We start from the raw sequence: 15,377 nt of genomic DNA on the forward strand, positions 1-15,377 counted from the left end.
CTGGAAAAATGATATTAGTAACAGCTGAGGATATCATTTGGTTACTTCCAGTGCTCATCATCATTTTCAAGTTATTACTTGGGTTCAACTGGACAATCAATTGTGAAGACACCTAAAATAGAGTGCATACAAAAGTCACGCCTAAAATTTGCGCAAAGGAAGAGGAGTTTTAAGTGCAGATAACTGTTAAACAAGTTCATTTGTATCTTATTGCTGAGAACATGGTTGTGGTAAGGAAGAAATTTTGAATATGAATGCATACTCTACTTGGTTAAAATTCTAATCTTAGACTCACTTTCAAACTGGATGTAAAATTCAGTCAGATTATGATCTTTTCTCCCTAGATGTATTTTTTTTTTCGGAGGTCATTACTTAATCTTGTCATATTTTGCAATATCAAGCCAATTATAGCTTGCTCTCTGGTCACTTCCAGAATATACTGCTCTAAGAAACTAATCTTGAAAGCATTCTATAAACTCTTCATCAAGGTTACTATTTATAATCTGATTTTTCCAGTTAATGTAAGAATTGAAATCACTTCATTATTGCAATCCCTTTACCACATGCACAACATATTTCTCGTATACCTCTCCCTGAATTGTGATTACTGTTGTTATGGGCTCTGTGGATCACACCTTAAAGTGATTTTTTCCCCCTGTAATATTCCTAAAGTACACCTAAAATAATTCTGCATCCTGATTTCCTGAACTAAGTTATCTCTAACTATCACATCAATACCATCTTTGATTAGGAGTGACATTCCTCTGCATTTACCGAGCTTCCAAACCTTCTTGAATGTCATGTAGTGAACTAGAACTGTATAATTCAATGACAGCTTCACAATTTGGTCAGAATGCTCTGCTTTCCAAGACCTTCACTCTAACCAAAGGAGCAACTCATCTAAGAAACTACAGGCTTGCTCCAAATAAGACTGAGAAAATTATGAACTGTAATTATATTGCTGTTTTCTTAATTTGTATCCATTCTTGGATAGGATGTATGGGTTGAGTAAGTGATGATGCATTTTTAAACCTCTGGGGCAAGTATGAAATATAACCGTCTTTTAGTTTAAAACTCAGAAAAACTTGCTGCTGGAATTTTTCAAAGTAGGACAATTACTCTAACAGTAAGAAATACCTCACATACAAAATATACTAATCACAGGCAGAAAGGAAACAAATACTGTCAGTGGCATGGTATTATGTTCCAATTGCATAGTTTCATAGGGAGACAATGGTGTAGTGGGAGGGACAATATTGACACTGGATTAGTAATCCAGAGATCCCAGGAAATGCTCTGGAGACCCAGGTTCAAAGTATGCCATGGCAGATGGTGGAATTTGAACTCAATAATAAAATAAATATGGAATTAAGAGTGTAATGACGACCATAAAACCATTGTCATTTGTTCGAAAAAGACAACTAGTTTGCTTACATCCTTTAGGGAAGGTAACTGTCGTCTTTACCTAGTCTGCCCTACATGGGACTCTAGACTACCAGCAAAGTGGTTGAAACGTAACTGGGGTACTTTACCCAATGGGGGATGAGTCTCTCATTTATATAAATGATTTTGGGCTGAAGGATCTGCTTCCGTGCTATATGAATCTGTAACTGGGCTCGAAACATTAACTGTTTATCTGTCCACATGAATTGCCACATCTGCTGAGATTCTCCATAAATTGTGTTTATTTATCAAAAAGGTAGACTGATAGTCATGGAGGGACTGTAATGTACACATAGGCTGGAAACAGCAGATGGGCAAAGGTAGCCCAGACCAGAAGTCTGGAATGTTTTCAGGATATTTCTTACTTCAACATATTTTGAGCCGACCAGACAGCAAACTAAACTAGATCTAATGTTATACAGTACAACAAGACTGGAGTAATTAATGAATGACCTTATGGCAAAGATGCCCCTAGGTGGTAGCAACCAAAAAAAAAGATTGAATTTTACATTTAAAGAGAGAGAAATGAAACCTAGACCAGTATTTGGACATAGCAGATGAATTGAACGACTTTTTTGTATCAGTCTTTATGACAGAGGATACAAGGTAACATTCTGGAGAAAGCTGTCAATCAGGAAGTGGAATTGAGGGAGGTACTCCAGCAAATTACATTCACTAGAAAGTGCAAATTATTGGAGGCTTAGGCTAACAATTTCTGGGATCCTGATGGACTTTATTGAAAGGTCTTAAAAGAAATGGCTAGTGAGATTGTTGGTACATTGAATTTACTTCTCCAAAATTCCCGAGATTTTGGGAAGGTTTCATTAGATTGCAATTTAGCAAATGCAACTCCTTTATTCAAAAAGGGAAAGTGACAGAAAGCATGAAACTACAGGCCAGTTAATATCTGTTCGGGAAAATGGTGGTGGATGGTGGATGTACTGTACTTACATTTTCAGAACTTATTTCATAAGGTGCCACACCAAAGATCATTGCATAGAATAAAACCTTGTAGTGAAGGTGGTAATATATTGACAGAGAAAGAAGATTGGCTCCCATGAAACAATAGGCATAAGTGGGTCATTTTCTATGTGCACGATATAAGTACGTGGCCACAGGGATTAATACTCAGGTTTCAACATCTTATAATTTGTATAAATGACTTGCACAAAGGGATGGAAGATATGGTCGCTAAATTTGCTAATGTCAATGAAAAGTAGATTATGAAGAGAATATAAGGCATTGTGAAACGTCCAAGAATTCAGAAAAGATTTACAAGAATGTTGCCAGGGTTGGAGGGTTTGTGCTATAGGGAGAGGCTGAGTAGAGTGGGGCTATTTTGCCTGGAGTGTCAGGGGCTGAGGGGTGAATTTACAGAGATGTATAAAATCATGAAGGGCATGGATAGGGTAAATAGACAAGGTGTTGCGTGGGGGCCTCCAAAATTAGAGGGTATAGGTTTAAGGCAAGAGGAGAAAGATGTAAAAAGGAACCCAAGGGGCAAGTTTTTCATGCAGAGTGTGGTGCGTGTATGGAATGAGCTGCCAGAGGAAGTGGTGGAGGCTGGTACAATTACAACATTTAAAAGGCATGTGGACAGGTATGTGAATAGGAAGGGTTTTGAGGGATATGGGCCAAATGCTGGCAAATGGGACTAGATTTATTTAGGATATCTGATCAGCGTGGACGAGTTGGACCGAAGAGTCTGTTTCCATGCTGTATGATCTCTCTGCGTCTATGTCCTTTTGGATGAGAATATAGGTGGCATGATTTGGGGCGACACCAAAACTGGCGGTGTAGTGAATGAACACTGAAGAAGGTTATCTAAGATTACAAACAGATCTTGATCAATAGGGTTAATGGGCTGAGCAGTGGCAGATGGACTCTACAGAGTCTAATTTGGATAAATGCAAGGTGCTGCATTATGGTAATACAAACAAGGGCAGGACTTATTCAATTAAAAGTAGGGCCTTGTGTAATGTTGTAAAACAGAGACACCTAGGGGTTCAGGTATGTAATTCTTTGGAATCTGCGTCATAGGTAGACAAGGTGGTGATGATGATGTTTAGCACACTTGTCTTCATTGCTCAGACTTTTTAGCATCGGAGTTGGGACAGCATTTTGAGGTTGTACAGGACATTAGTGAGTATCCTCCTCTGGAGTACTGTGTGCAGTTATAGAGCCATTGAGCATGGAAAGAGACCTTTCGGGCCAAGTAGTCCATGCCGACCATAATCCTAAACGGAACTATTCCCACCTGTCTACCCACATCCCTCCAAACATTTCTTCGTGTACTTATCCAAAGTATTATTACTTATTTGAATGTTGTAACTGTACACGCATCTACCACTTCCCCTGGAAGTTCATTCCACACACAATCACTAAGTTCCCTGTTATACGAAGGGAATTATTAAACTTGAGAGGGTTCAGTAAATATTTACCAGGATGTGGCTGGGAATGGAGAGTTTGAACTATAAAAATAGGCTGCGACCTTTTTTTCATTGGAGCGTAGAAGGTTGAGGGATGATGTTAGAAAGGTTTAGAAATCATGAGGGGCATAGATAAAATGGATAGCAAAGGTCTTTTCCCTAATGTGGATGAGTTCAAAACTAGGTAGCATAGTTTTAAGGTGAGGAGAAAGATTTAAAAAAGACATGAGGGACAACTTTTTTTTTATACAGAGTGGTTCATGTATGGATTGAACTGCCAGTAGATGCAGGTGTAGTTACAATGTTTAAAAAAAATTTGGACAAGTACACGAGTAGGAAAGGTTTGCAGGGTTAATGGGCCAAGTGCAGGCAGATAGGGCTAGTTTAGTTTGGGAACGTGTCAGCATGGACTAGTTGGACTGAAGGGTCTGTTTCCATGCTGTATGACACTATGGTCACATCCTGTGCGTGAATAAAAGAATGTGGAATTATATTAATGTATTGTGAAACTGTACCTCCTGCACAAATACTATATCCAGGCAAAATAAATTGTATGTATTATGCATAATGGCACTGGAATTCCTATTAGTCACTGCGGTTTTAAAAACTTAGTTACAAGCATCATTGGGAAAACGTAATTGATGCACTCAATTAATGATGTCATTGACAACCTATTAAACACTACGGAATTATAAAAAGTATGCAAAGTGTTTTATATTGGCATTAATATTGTTCATGGTACAGATACTCTTTGTATCACTATAAGTAGTACATTCAACTTCATTGTTCTATTGTTTTTCACAAGCTGATGTCCTTGATATTGACGATTATAGTATCGTATAACCCAAATAAATTAGCCTAAATGATACCACTTCTCGAAAAGGGTAAGAATCACATTTGGTAGAATTATTTTGGTTCTTAGACACATGCACACTTCTGCTTTAAATGTATGTCATGCAAGAAGAAACAAGGTTAACTTCATGCTAAGGTTAGATTTGGATATATTTGAAGTCATTCAGGTAGGGTTCTCACATTTTATTCTTTCTTCTCTGATACTTTGCCACCATATCTTGTAAACTGTAAATAAAAGTAAGCACAAAATGCCCAAAAATAAACAAGTCTGTGATGCAGAAGGGGAGATAACTTGATACACATAAAGAATGTACATAAATGCTATTGTGAACAAATTGACAAATGCAAAAAGAAAATGAAGACAAACTTTCTGTAAACAATAGCTAAAATGAAACTGTCTTTGTTTTAAAAACTACATCTAATATTTTAAAGATAAAACAAATTTGAAACTCCAAGCTAAAGAAAAATGCACATGAATTTCTAAGACACTACTTCTCTAAATTGACTAAATTACTAGCACCTACCATATACACCTCTGAAAACTGTTTCCTGAGCTTCTCACAGCAACACTATGAAATAATGCAGCACAACACTGCTAGTAGAAACACAGCTTATAGTTTCACCTGTAATTTTAAGCGTGAGAAATGTTTTAATCATGCAGCCAAGCATGATTGAAAGGTTGTCTACAATATTGTTCTGAGGCTAAAGATTGTGTGTGTGTGTGTGTGTGTGTGTGTGTGTGTGTGTGTGTGTGTGTGTGTGTGTGTGTGTGTGTTTTAAAATAAAAGTCTGCCCAAAACGTCACAGCAGACAATTGCAAAAGGGTCATATTTTTAATGCTGTTTACACACATTTGCATCTTTGAAACAACCTTTGCCTAGGTAGATATGAAAACAAAACTTGGAAAAACAAAACTTCAAATCATTCTTGAGACAGGCAAAATACCTGTTGATAAGATCTTCATTTTCATCACTCTCCATTTCATCTTCAATTGCTGCTTGCAAATCTCCTATTCTTTTAAAAGCAAGTTTAAGGTCAGACTGTAGGCTCTGATTTGCAGCTTCAAGACTTTCAATATCCATTTCCTGTGAAAGAAACCCAAGCGATGGATTGATAAAGTATCTTTAAATAGGGAAAAACTTACAATCCTTCTTGCCTACTACCTATAAGTGTCTTCAAAGTGTACACGAATACAACAGGCTTCATGGCATTTGAAGCATATTGAGAATAAATGTGAGGTTAGCAAAAACAGAGAGGCAAATTGTCATCTGTACGTGATAGATTGAGAAAAAGAGGGGTACAATGAAACCTGGGTGTCCTTGTACACCAGCCACTGAAAGTAAGCATGCGGGTGCAGCAGGAGTGAAGGCGGCAGATGGTATGTTGAACTTCAAAGCGAGAGGATTCAATTACAGCAGCAGGGCTGTCTTGCTCCAATTGTACAGGACTTTGGTGAGATCACACGTGGAATAATGTGTACTGTTCTGGCCTCATCTGAGGAAGGCTATGGAGCAAGTGCAACGAAGATATACCAGAGTGGCTTCTGGGATGATAGGGTGATCGGTTAGGACCATATTCTCTGGAATTTAGAAGAATGAGGGGGAATCTCATGGAAACATATAAAATTCTAACAGGACTAAACATGGTAAATGCAGGAATGATTCTCCTGATGACCAGGGTAGTTCAGAATGACAGTCACAGTTTAAGTATACAGGGTAGGCCACATAGACCAATGAGGAAAGATTCCTTCACCCAGAGAGGAGAGCTTGTGCAATTCTCTGCCACAGAAAGCACCGCAGCTATAATGTTGAATGTTTCAAGGAAGAGTTATATGAATTTCTTAGAACTAAAGGGATCAAAAGGGTATGAGGAGAAAGCAGGAACTAGGCACTGAGTTGAACTATCAGCCATGATCATAATGAGCATGGGGGAAGTTTCAATGGCTGAATGGCCTACTCTTACTTTCTATTTCTATATTTTCTATGGTTCTACGTTTTCAATGATTCTGGTCATCAAGGTTGGGTCATTCAAATTCACTCATTATTTAGGTTGACATCAAAAATTGCCATTTAGAATAGGCAGCAAATTCTCTCTTTAGCCAAAAGAGATATATCCATGCTTACTATGACGTTACAAACAAAAAACAATAGCCCTAGCAAGGTGATAGCACCTGCAAATGTTTTTTTCTCCCCCTTTCAATATGCATAATAGTGCCTTTTCGTACAAGGAATAATTCTGATGTATATACATAAATCAGAATAGATTTAATTTCAGTACATTTAATTGCATGACTTAGTGACTGTAAATGCACAGTTGCCCAATGTATCTGGAAACTAACTAGAACTCACGAGATAGCTCTGCAAAATTTATGTCCACTCGCGTAAATACACATATTGTTTCCTTTTCAGTTTAGAAGTAACTTAATTAAGCTATAGCTTTGTTAATATTGTTTAATAGTAAAACTCCAGCAGTTGCATTGCTAAAAATTTACATTCTTCAAATATAGAAACTACTAATGAACATAGCATTTTGACAGTTATTTTAAAAAATCACGATTTTTTGCAAAAATACAGTCTCAGCTTTACTACTTTCTATTATTAAGAAAATAATGAATAGACAAGCAGCTGTCCTATAGAAGAATAGATGTTCCCATACCAGCTCATGTTTTTTGCGGCTGGCTTCAGCTTCTTTCTTGCTAACTTCTCCCAGTTCTTCCTTTAGATCCCTGTGCTGCCGCTGCAATCGTTTATTTTGCTCCTTTTCCCGATTTTCAGCAGCTGCCCTCTGATCTCTCTCTTCTCCCAGCTTTTCCAAGTTTTCCTTGAGACGACTAACCAGGGTCTGTGCAACAACAGTAAAAATATAAGCAGCTACTGAAAGAGATATTCTTAGCATCTTTTGATGTCTGGGAATAAACACTATTCTATTACAGGTCTAGTCATCATTCAAACTTTAAGGAATTTTATTTTTCTGGTTAAGATGAGGGAAAATCTTAATTAAACATGATTTTATGTACATAAATTAGATTCAGCCAGTTTTACCTCGCTCCCTAGTTCTCAGCAGCCTTACTGGGTATGAACCTAGACAGGAGTATTCTAGAAAATGGTACCTTGGCATTCAGATATAAACACTGTAACAAAGGTAACTAGAAAACAGAATGAGGATTCTGGTAATGCAACCACTGATAACCTTCCATGGAAATAGGAACTGCTATTAATAGATTTTCCTCACACTAGACCAGAGTGCTTCAAGGTAAATGTAGAGTATGATCTGAAATTGGTTCAGTTAAAAAGAACCTGTATTTAAAAGCAGGCATCACATTTTCCAGAAACATCCCAAATCACTGAAGACACATTTAATTGCACTGAAGTACATCATCAAGTTATTCATTGAAGCTGGCATGCAGATCTGTAGGAATTAATGTCCATTTGATGACAGCAACTCTGAAAAATATTTAATGGTGTGGCTTGTACATCTTAGTTTCTGTAATTTAGTTTGTTAATGTCTATCTTGAACAATGGCACCTATATTAATATTGGATCATAATGATAAATGCACGATACAAATGATAAAATGAAGGATATTCACTTTGATGTACAGATACATTATCTCAAATTCATCTGTCCAGAAATGAGATGTTTTATGCTTTGAGTGCTGCACACTTACAGCATTTATTGGCATTCAGCAGGCATCTTTGACAGCATTTTCTCAATATCCAACTCATTCATGGGGTGGTGGATTGAACCTTTCGCTGAAAATGTGTAATTTGAATACAGACCAGGAATCTACTGTGAGTTTACACATGTTGGGTAATGGGTAATCCAAAATCCAGGAAAAGTCTGAAAACACGCATAACCTCAATCTCAAGGGTGACAAATTCGAAATACATAACATTTTTCTGTACTTCACAGTGATATTTTTTGATTGTTTCAATCATTACTATACCCAATCCATAACTGCAAATACATTTCTAGGAACACTGCTTACCATAATTCAAAATGTAAAAACACTTGATCAATAATTAATGTAATCCTGTTGGATTAAAATCTCTTTTTTTTTTAAATGAAGTAATTACCCCGAATGCAGCTCAGAAAATATTTAAAAGAGCTATCAACAAACAAACAAAGTTGTGTTCAGTTAGAAGGTTTTTGTTTTAAACTGCATATGCCAGCACGTTACCAAAACATAAAGACTCACTCATAACTGAAGAGGAAAAAACTCTCCTGTAATGACAGCATAAAAAGGTAATGACTGCTTAAGGCCAATTGTCGGGGGCTAACTGAGATTTTACAATGAAACTCTTGGGGAAGCAATCTTTGTAGCTGCTGCTGTGGCAGAAGGAGTTTGGGGTTGGGAGTTATAGTGCTCTAGGGAGCTGTTCTGGTCTCAGCTGTAATTTCAGACCACCATTTGAAGAAATTCATTTTCCACAATCGTGGCCCAGCTGCTGAATCTATTTTGTATTTGAAGTTAAAAAGGTTGGGAACAGATGGTGCAGTTTGGGGTGCACTATTCCTCAGTTACTTGCAGAAGCATTATACTGTCACTTGTAATCTGGAAGACCTCATGTTTGCCTTTCAACTTCAAGAGTTCAACTTCCAATCTTAATTCAATGACAAGCCTACCTTCTGATCATTAGTTAGCTAAGGTTAGTGAAAATCCGATGTGAGCGCATTCAGTTTCTGGCACCCATTTGAACTTACTGGGAGGATCCCAAGATTCTAAAAAGCAGCAGTAGAAGTAGGCCATTTGGCCCATTGAGCCTGGCAATCTTAACTCAGGTTGGTCGTGGTGGGTGGTAAAGGGAAGAGAAAGGCAGGTTCTTCCCAACCATTAAAAGCGGGTTGCCTGGAGGATCACATGGGTGCGATTTAACAGGCTGAAATATAGGACAAGCTGTAATCCGGCTGCAAGCAATATGGGACTCAGAACAAACATTTCAGTTTTCCCTACTTAAGGCTGAAATAGATAGATTCTTATCTAGGAGAATCAATGGCTATGGGAAAGGGCAGGAACGTGGATGTGAGGAACGTTGGATCAGCTATGAGCCTATTTAATGGTGGAACAGGCTTGAGGGACCGAATGGCCTACTCAATTCCTATTTCTTATGGTCTCACGGGATGGTCACAAATTATCTGGGACAGTTGTTTACCCTGAATCTCTTTGTGGACTCGACTTTCTTACTTATCCCCAAAAATCTCTGACTTCTTTGTCAATTAAAAATCTATCCAAATCAACTTGGCTTTCACAGCTCTGTGAAAGAAAACTCCAAAAGATAATCAATTATCAGAAAAAGAAATGCTCTCTCATCTCCACCTTAAACGGGAGATCTTTTAATTTTAAATTGTGGCCACTGGTTCCAGATGTCATGAGGGGAAACATCAGTTTTTCTAGTCTGTGCATCAAAGTGAGCAACCTCATCATTTTTCCACACCATACTGCATGTGGCGGATTTTGCCTGTCTTTCTTAACCTATCTAAATCACTTTGTAGACTCTTTGTATCCTCCACACAACTTTCTATATTTACTCAGTTTTGTCTCAAGAGTGAATTTGGCTACAGCATTGCAAGTCCCTTCATCCAATTTACTAATATGGATTATAGATAGTCAAGATTCTAGTACTGATCTCTGTGGTTCTCCACTATTTGCAGTTTGCCAACCTGAATGTAAACCATTTCTCCTACTGTTTCTTCTCATTGCTCTACTCAGGTTGGCACAATGGTACAGTGCTGCTGCTTCACAGCATCAGAGACACAGGTTCAATTCCAACCTTGGGCAACTGTCTGTTTGGAGTTTGCACATTGTGTGTCTGCATGGATTTCCTCCCACAGTACAAAGATGTGCAGATTAAGTGGACTGGCCATGCTAAATTGCCCTGTGATGTCTAGAGATGTGCAGGTTAGGTGGATAAATCTTGATAAATGCAGGGTTATGGGGATAGGGTGGGATGCTCTTCAGATGGTCAGTGTAGACTCTATGGGCTCAATGGCCTCTTTCTGCACAGTAGGGATTCTATGATTCTATGTTAATATAACTGCCACATTATCATCTGCTCTTCTGTTATGCAGGTTTTTGTTTTAAAAGATGTGCTACCTTCGTAAACATGGAAATCCACACACACTACATCTACTCATGCTCTTTCATTCAGCCTGCTTATTACAGCCTTAAAGTTTTTGTGTAATACATTTTTCACATAAAATTTCCCTTACTGAAAACCATGTTGACTCTGTCTGACAGTTATGATGATTTGCTAAACTCCCTAGCTGTATTTCCTAAATAATGCACTCCAGCAATTTCCCAATGACAGGTGTTAAATAAGTGACCTAGAATTTCCTGATATCAGTCTTCCTCTTTTCCTGAATAGAGGTGTTAAATGCGTAATTTGCCACCTCACTGGAAACTTTACAGAATCTAGGTAATTTTAGAAGATTGCCGAGTTTTATGCTTCTGATCGGAGATCAGAGTTAAGAAATTGATGGAGCTACAAATAGAGGAATCTAATGGTTTTCATGAATTTTGGTTAATTAGTTTTGCTTATTCTAAACTAATTCACAGCTCATCTAATCTTGATGGCAGAGAATGTACTGTTACTGTCAAACTTGAAAGGGAAAGTATAACATTAGAGATAGGTGTCAGTGTGTTTGATCCCATGCTCCTTGCCAATTAGAAGCATACAAATAAGAAAAGTGATGGAAACTATGCATTATGTCCTGAGGTTCAACAGAGGGGACTAAGTAATATATAGGAAGTGTTGGAGGTAATAGATCTATGACAACAGGACAGGCACAAATGAAACCAAAGCAAGAATAACAATTGTGCAAAAATACTCAGAGAAGTTAGTGCTTGAATGCCAGAAGAGGAGAAGGCAAAAATCGAACGGATCATTATTCTGTTGTGATTTGGTTTCTGTTATTGTTGGTACATTCCATTCACACTATAATTGCAAAACTAGATGCAGACTTCTCAACTGATGAAATTTGATAGTATAATAAAACACAGAACAATAGAGACAAAAATATTAGCCATATTCACAAGTGAGGGTGAATACTTTTTAAAAGTTGGTGTAGGCTGAGTGGATGCACAGATCATTGTTTTCCTTGTGGATTTCATGCTAAAGGAAGAGAGTAGTGGAAATGAACATTGGTCCTTAAAGTGTGCAACTGGAGAATTACTAAGACAAACCAAGGAAATGATCTGGGATAGGTAATAAATCCGGGACTAGCAAGTGATGCCCTCATTCTGCGAATGATTTTTTTAAAAAAAGGCAGACTGGTACAAATATTTTGGAAAAGTTATGCCTGGGGCACAAAGGAAGGAGGAACATAAATCAATCATGATCACTAAAGAAAACATAATTTGGAAAACTAATGGGACTAATGACAGACAAGTCTTTTGGACTTATTGGCTTACATCCTATGGTCTTAAAGGCAGTGGCTACAGAAATAATGGATAGAGTCAGAGTCAGACTTCATTTATATTCCTCCCTCCTTTGTGTCCCAGGCTTTTCTACTACATCTGGAGTGATTTTTGTCACTTTTACCATTCAGAGGTGCAGAAATATTTGTTCAAGTTGGATAATAAAGGTCATTCGCTACCATCATGATGAGATGAGCTGTAACTTCGTCAAGAGTAGGCAAAACTAATTTAACTAGAGCTCTTGCAAACAGTTAGATTTCTCCATTTGTAGTTCCATCAATTTCCTAACTTTCATCTCAGATCAGAAGCACAAAACTCAGATTTTCTGCTTAAGCCCAATCTCAGTTCCCTACACCAAATCAAATCCCTTATCCAAAATCATTAGCCTTTGCACTTAACACTATTTCTAGTTTCTCTCTAAACCTCTCTACTTTATTGCTAAAATCCTTAACTACTATTTTGCCACATTCACACTATTTCTCTCCTGTTTTATTTTCATCGAATGATCCCCACCTGCACATGTTGGCTTTGACTTGGTTCTACTATTCTTGTCACATATAGTCATCAGTGAAACACATTAGTAATAAAATAATTTTCCAATTGTAATTGTTTTTGATCATGAAAAAACAATAAAACATAAAATACAGAAACAGAATTAGGCCATTTGGCCCATTGAGTCTGCTCTGCCATTCAATCATGGCTGATATATTTCTCAATACGTAACCCTTGATCTTCTTACCAATCAAGAACCTATCTAGCTCTGACTTAAATGCCGTCAATAGCTTGGCATCCACAGCCATTTGCATCAAATAAGTTGTATAAACTAATCACCCCTTGGCTGAAGAAATTCCTCCTCATCTTAGTTCTAAAGGGTCATCCCTTCCCTCTGAGGATATGCCCTTGGGTCAGAGAGTCCCTTACTGGTAGAAACATCTTTTTCACCTCTACTCTATCCAGCCCTCTCAGAATTCTTTAAGTTTCAATCAGATTCTGCCTCATTCTTCTAAATTCCATTCAGTACAAATCCAGAGTCCTAAACTGCATTTAAAGTGGAAATTAAGCTCTGCAGCCACTGATTAGGTAGAGTATGATGTTATTTTTTGTTACTAAGTCACTTCAATCTTAAAGCAAATAGCATGAAGGTGTTTGATTAATCAAGATGGAATGTAAACAAATCTCAATTAAGATTTTGATTTGCAAATGCATACCTCAAGACGTTTGACTTGTGTTTTCTCAAATTCCAGTTTGGTTTCAAGTTCACGAATCTTGGCTTCTTGTCTGCTCACCAAGGATTTATCTACCATGGACTGTTCTGTGAACTCTAGCTGACTCTGAAGTCCTTGTAACTGGAGTAAGTTGCATAGGAAGAAGAATAATCAGTATATAACACAAGTCATATTAATTTAAATGTGAATGCAGCAAATTGAGGGGTAAGTGGTATGTAATACTATTGCTTTGACTAAGCAATAAGATGTATAAAAGACATTTCTGCCAGTGGATGCAATTTTAATCTTTTACAGCAATAAATCACTGTAGTAACAATATGTACAATGTAAAATCATAGCTGCTGTCAGACCTGTTGAGTTTTTCTAGTAGTTTCTGTTTTTATTTGTTTCAGATCTCCAGCATCTAGTTCTTTGTTTTATATGATTGCAATATCGATGGGTGTGTTGCAGTAACTCTTCCCTACCCCAAGACTTCTACCGCCAAGAACAATAACAGCAGCTGGGAGACTATCACTGGTTAAATTTTCCCAGCCCTGAACCGTAGGGGCACTGGTGAGAAAATCTGTTGAGATGGCCAATGAAGAGGCTCTTGATCCCATATGTCAACCAAGCGTTTAACGGCAAGATGAGATTCTCACTAGTGAGTGGAAAAAAGCCTTTCGCATGCATGAAGATCATATTTTTACTTGCTGTCAACTCAATTATACGCAGTTTCCCGTTCTCCCACTCACTAGATAGAAACTAGCCATAAGGACAGCCCTCCAGGTCCCTGTCCAGAAAGGTGGATGCCCATTTTCCTTTGTGTGACATGTCCAGGAATCATATTCAGCAGCTTGGCCTGATGTACAAAATATAGACTGGCACCAAGAATTCTGGTGTATCCCAGCACTGGCAAGTACTTCACCTATGTCAGAATCTTGGAACTCCACAATTTCTGCAACTCCATCAGCAGTTAGAGATGGGAAATAAATGTGCCTTTGCCCACATCATTGATCTCAAATATTCACTAGACTGATTCCAGAGATGGAAGGTTTGTCTTATGAAGAGATATTGAACAGTTTAGGCCTATACTCTCAGGAGTTTAAAAGAATGAGAGGCTATCTAATTGAGGTACATAAAATGCAAAAAGGGATTGACAAAGTAACATAGAAAGGAAGTTTATTTATGTGGTGTACTCTAGAACAAGAGGTCTCAATCTTAGGACAAAGGGTAGCAGATTTCAAACAGACATGAGGAGAAATCACTTATCTCAGAGGATCATGAATCACTAACCCAGAGCATGGCAGAAGCGAGGACATTGATTAAATTTAAGAGGGAATAAATAGATTTGATTTTAATAATGGCTTAAAGGATTATGGAGAGTGGGCAAAAAAGCAGAGTGATGGAGCAAGATCAAGGAATTGATTTAAACACCTTTGCTCCTAGTTCTTAAGTTATTTTCTGTGTAACTTTGTTGTTACACCGAGAAGTGATTTTTTTCCATAATGTTTTTGTAACAGATCGCACAAACTACATCAATTTATTGAGTGAAGGATTCAGTCAATAAATTAGTACCTTTGAAAAGAAACAATTACAAGCAATGCACAAAAGTTTTAAATGAAGAATAGCAGCTACATTTACACTGTGATCCAAAGCCAAAATTTAAAAGCGTTAGCTCCTCTTTGTAAAACAGTCTCATTTTCTTATGTCATGTTGTATTGCACCATGTCCCAATCTGAAAACTGTAAATAGATTACTTCAGCATTTTGTTCAGTTTGGCTTTCACAAAGCAACTAAGTTACAGAGAAGTTCAGGATAAAACCACGATTGTAGACAAAATGGAATAAATTTGTGATTTGTTTAATCTTGCTCGCTGTTTTCAAGTAACGATTTCCAAGAAAAGGAATAGGGTGAATAGTTTGTGGTTTCAAAACTGTGCTGTTTTCTCTCATTGATGGCCATTATTGCATTTTCCATTCAAAATAAGCTCGAGTGAATTCTCTTTGCCACATAGTTAACAAATCAGATGCCC

The 15,377-nt window shown here is 37.5% G+C and overlaps 1 protein-coding gene across 20 annotated transcripts in view; it reads right to left on the reverse strand.

Annotated features, from left to right (window-relative positions):
* myo18ab (myosin XVIIIA b) overlaps window positions 1-15,377 on the reverse strand; it is a 289,512-nt gene that overhangs the window by 12,254 nt on the left and 261,881 nt on the right. For 17 of the 20 annotated variants that reach the window (XM_072589710.1, XM_072589709.1, XM_072589707.1 and 14 more), the window contains 4 exons: window positions 13,349-13,486; window positions 7,380-7,565; window positions 5,670-5,809; window positions 4,905-4,949 (listed from right to left, as the gene is read on the reverse strand). In XM_072589710.1, coding sequence (XP_072445811.1) covers window positions 4,905-4,949; window positions 5,670-5,809; window positions 7,380-7,565; window positions 13,349-13,486 — 509 coding nt within the window. The remainder of the gene's footprint in view (window positions 1-4,904; window positions 4,950-5,669; window positions 5,810-7,379; window positions 7,566-13,348; window positions 13,487-15,377) is intronic. The other 3 variants (XM_072589711.1, XM_072589699.1, XM_072589715.1) reach the window with 1 other exon arrangement.

This window comes from Chiloscyllium punctatum, chromosome 19, assembly GCF_047496795.1.
Source record: "Chiloscyllium punctatum isolate Juve2018m chromosome 19, sChiPun1.3, whole genome shotgun sequence".
Taxonomy (NCBI): domain Eukaryota; kingdom Metazoa; phylum Chordata; class Chondrichthyes; order Orectolobiformes; family Hemiscylliidae; genus Chiloscyllium; species Chiloscyllium punctatum.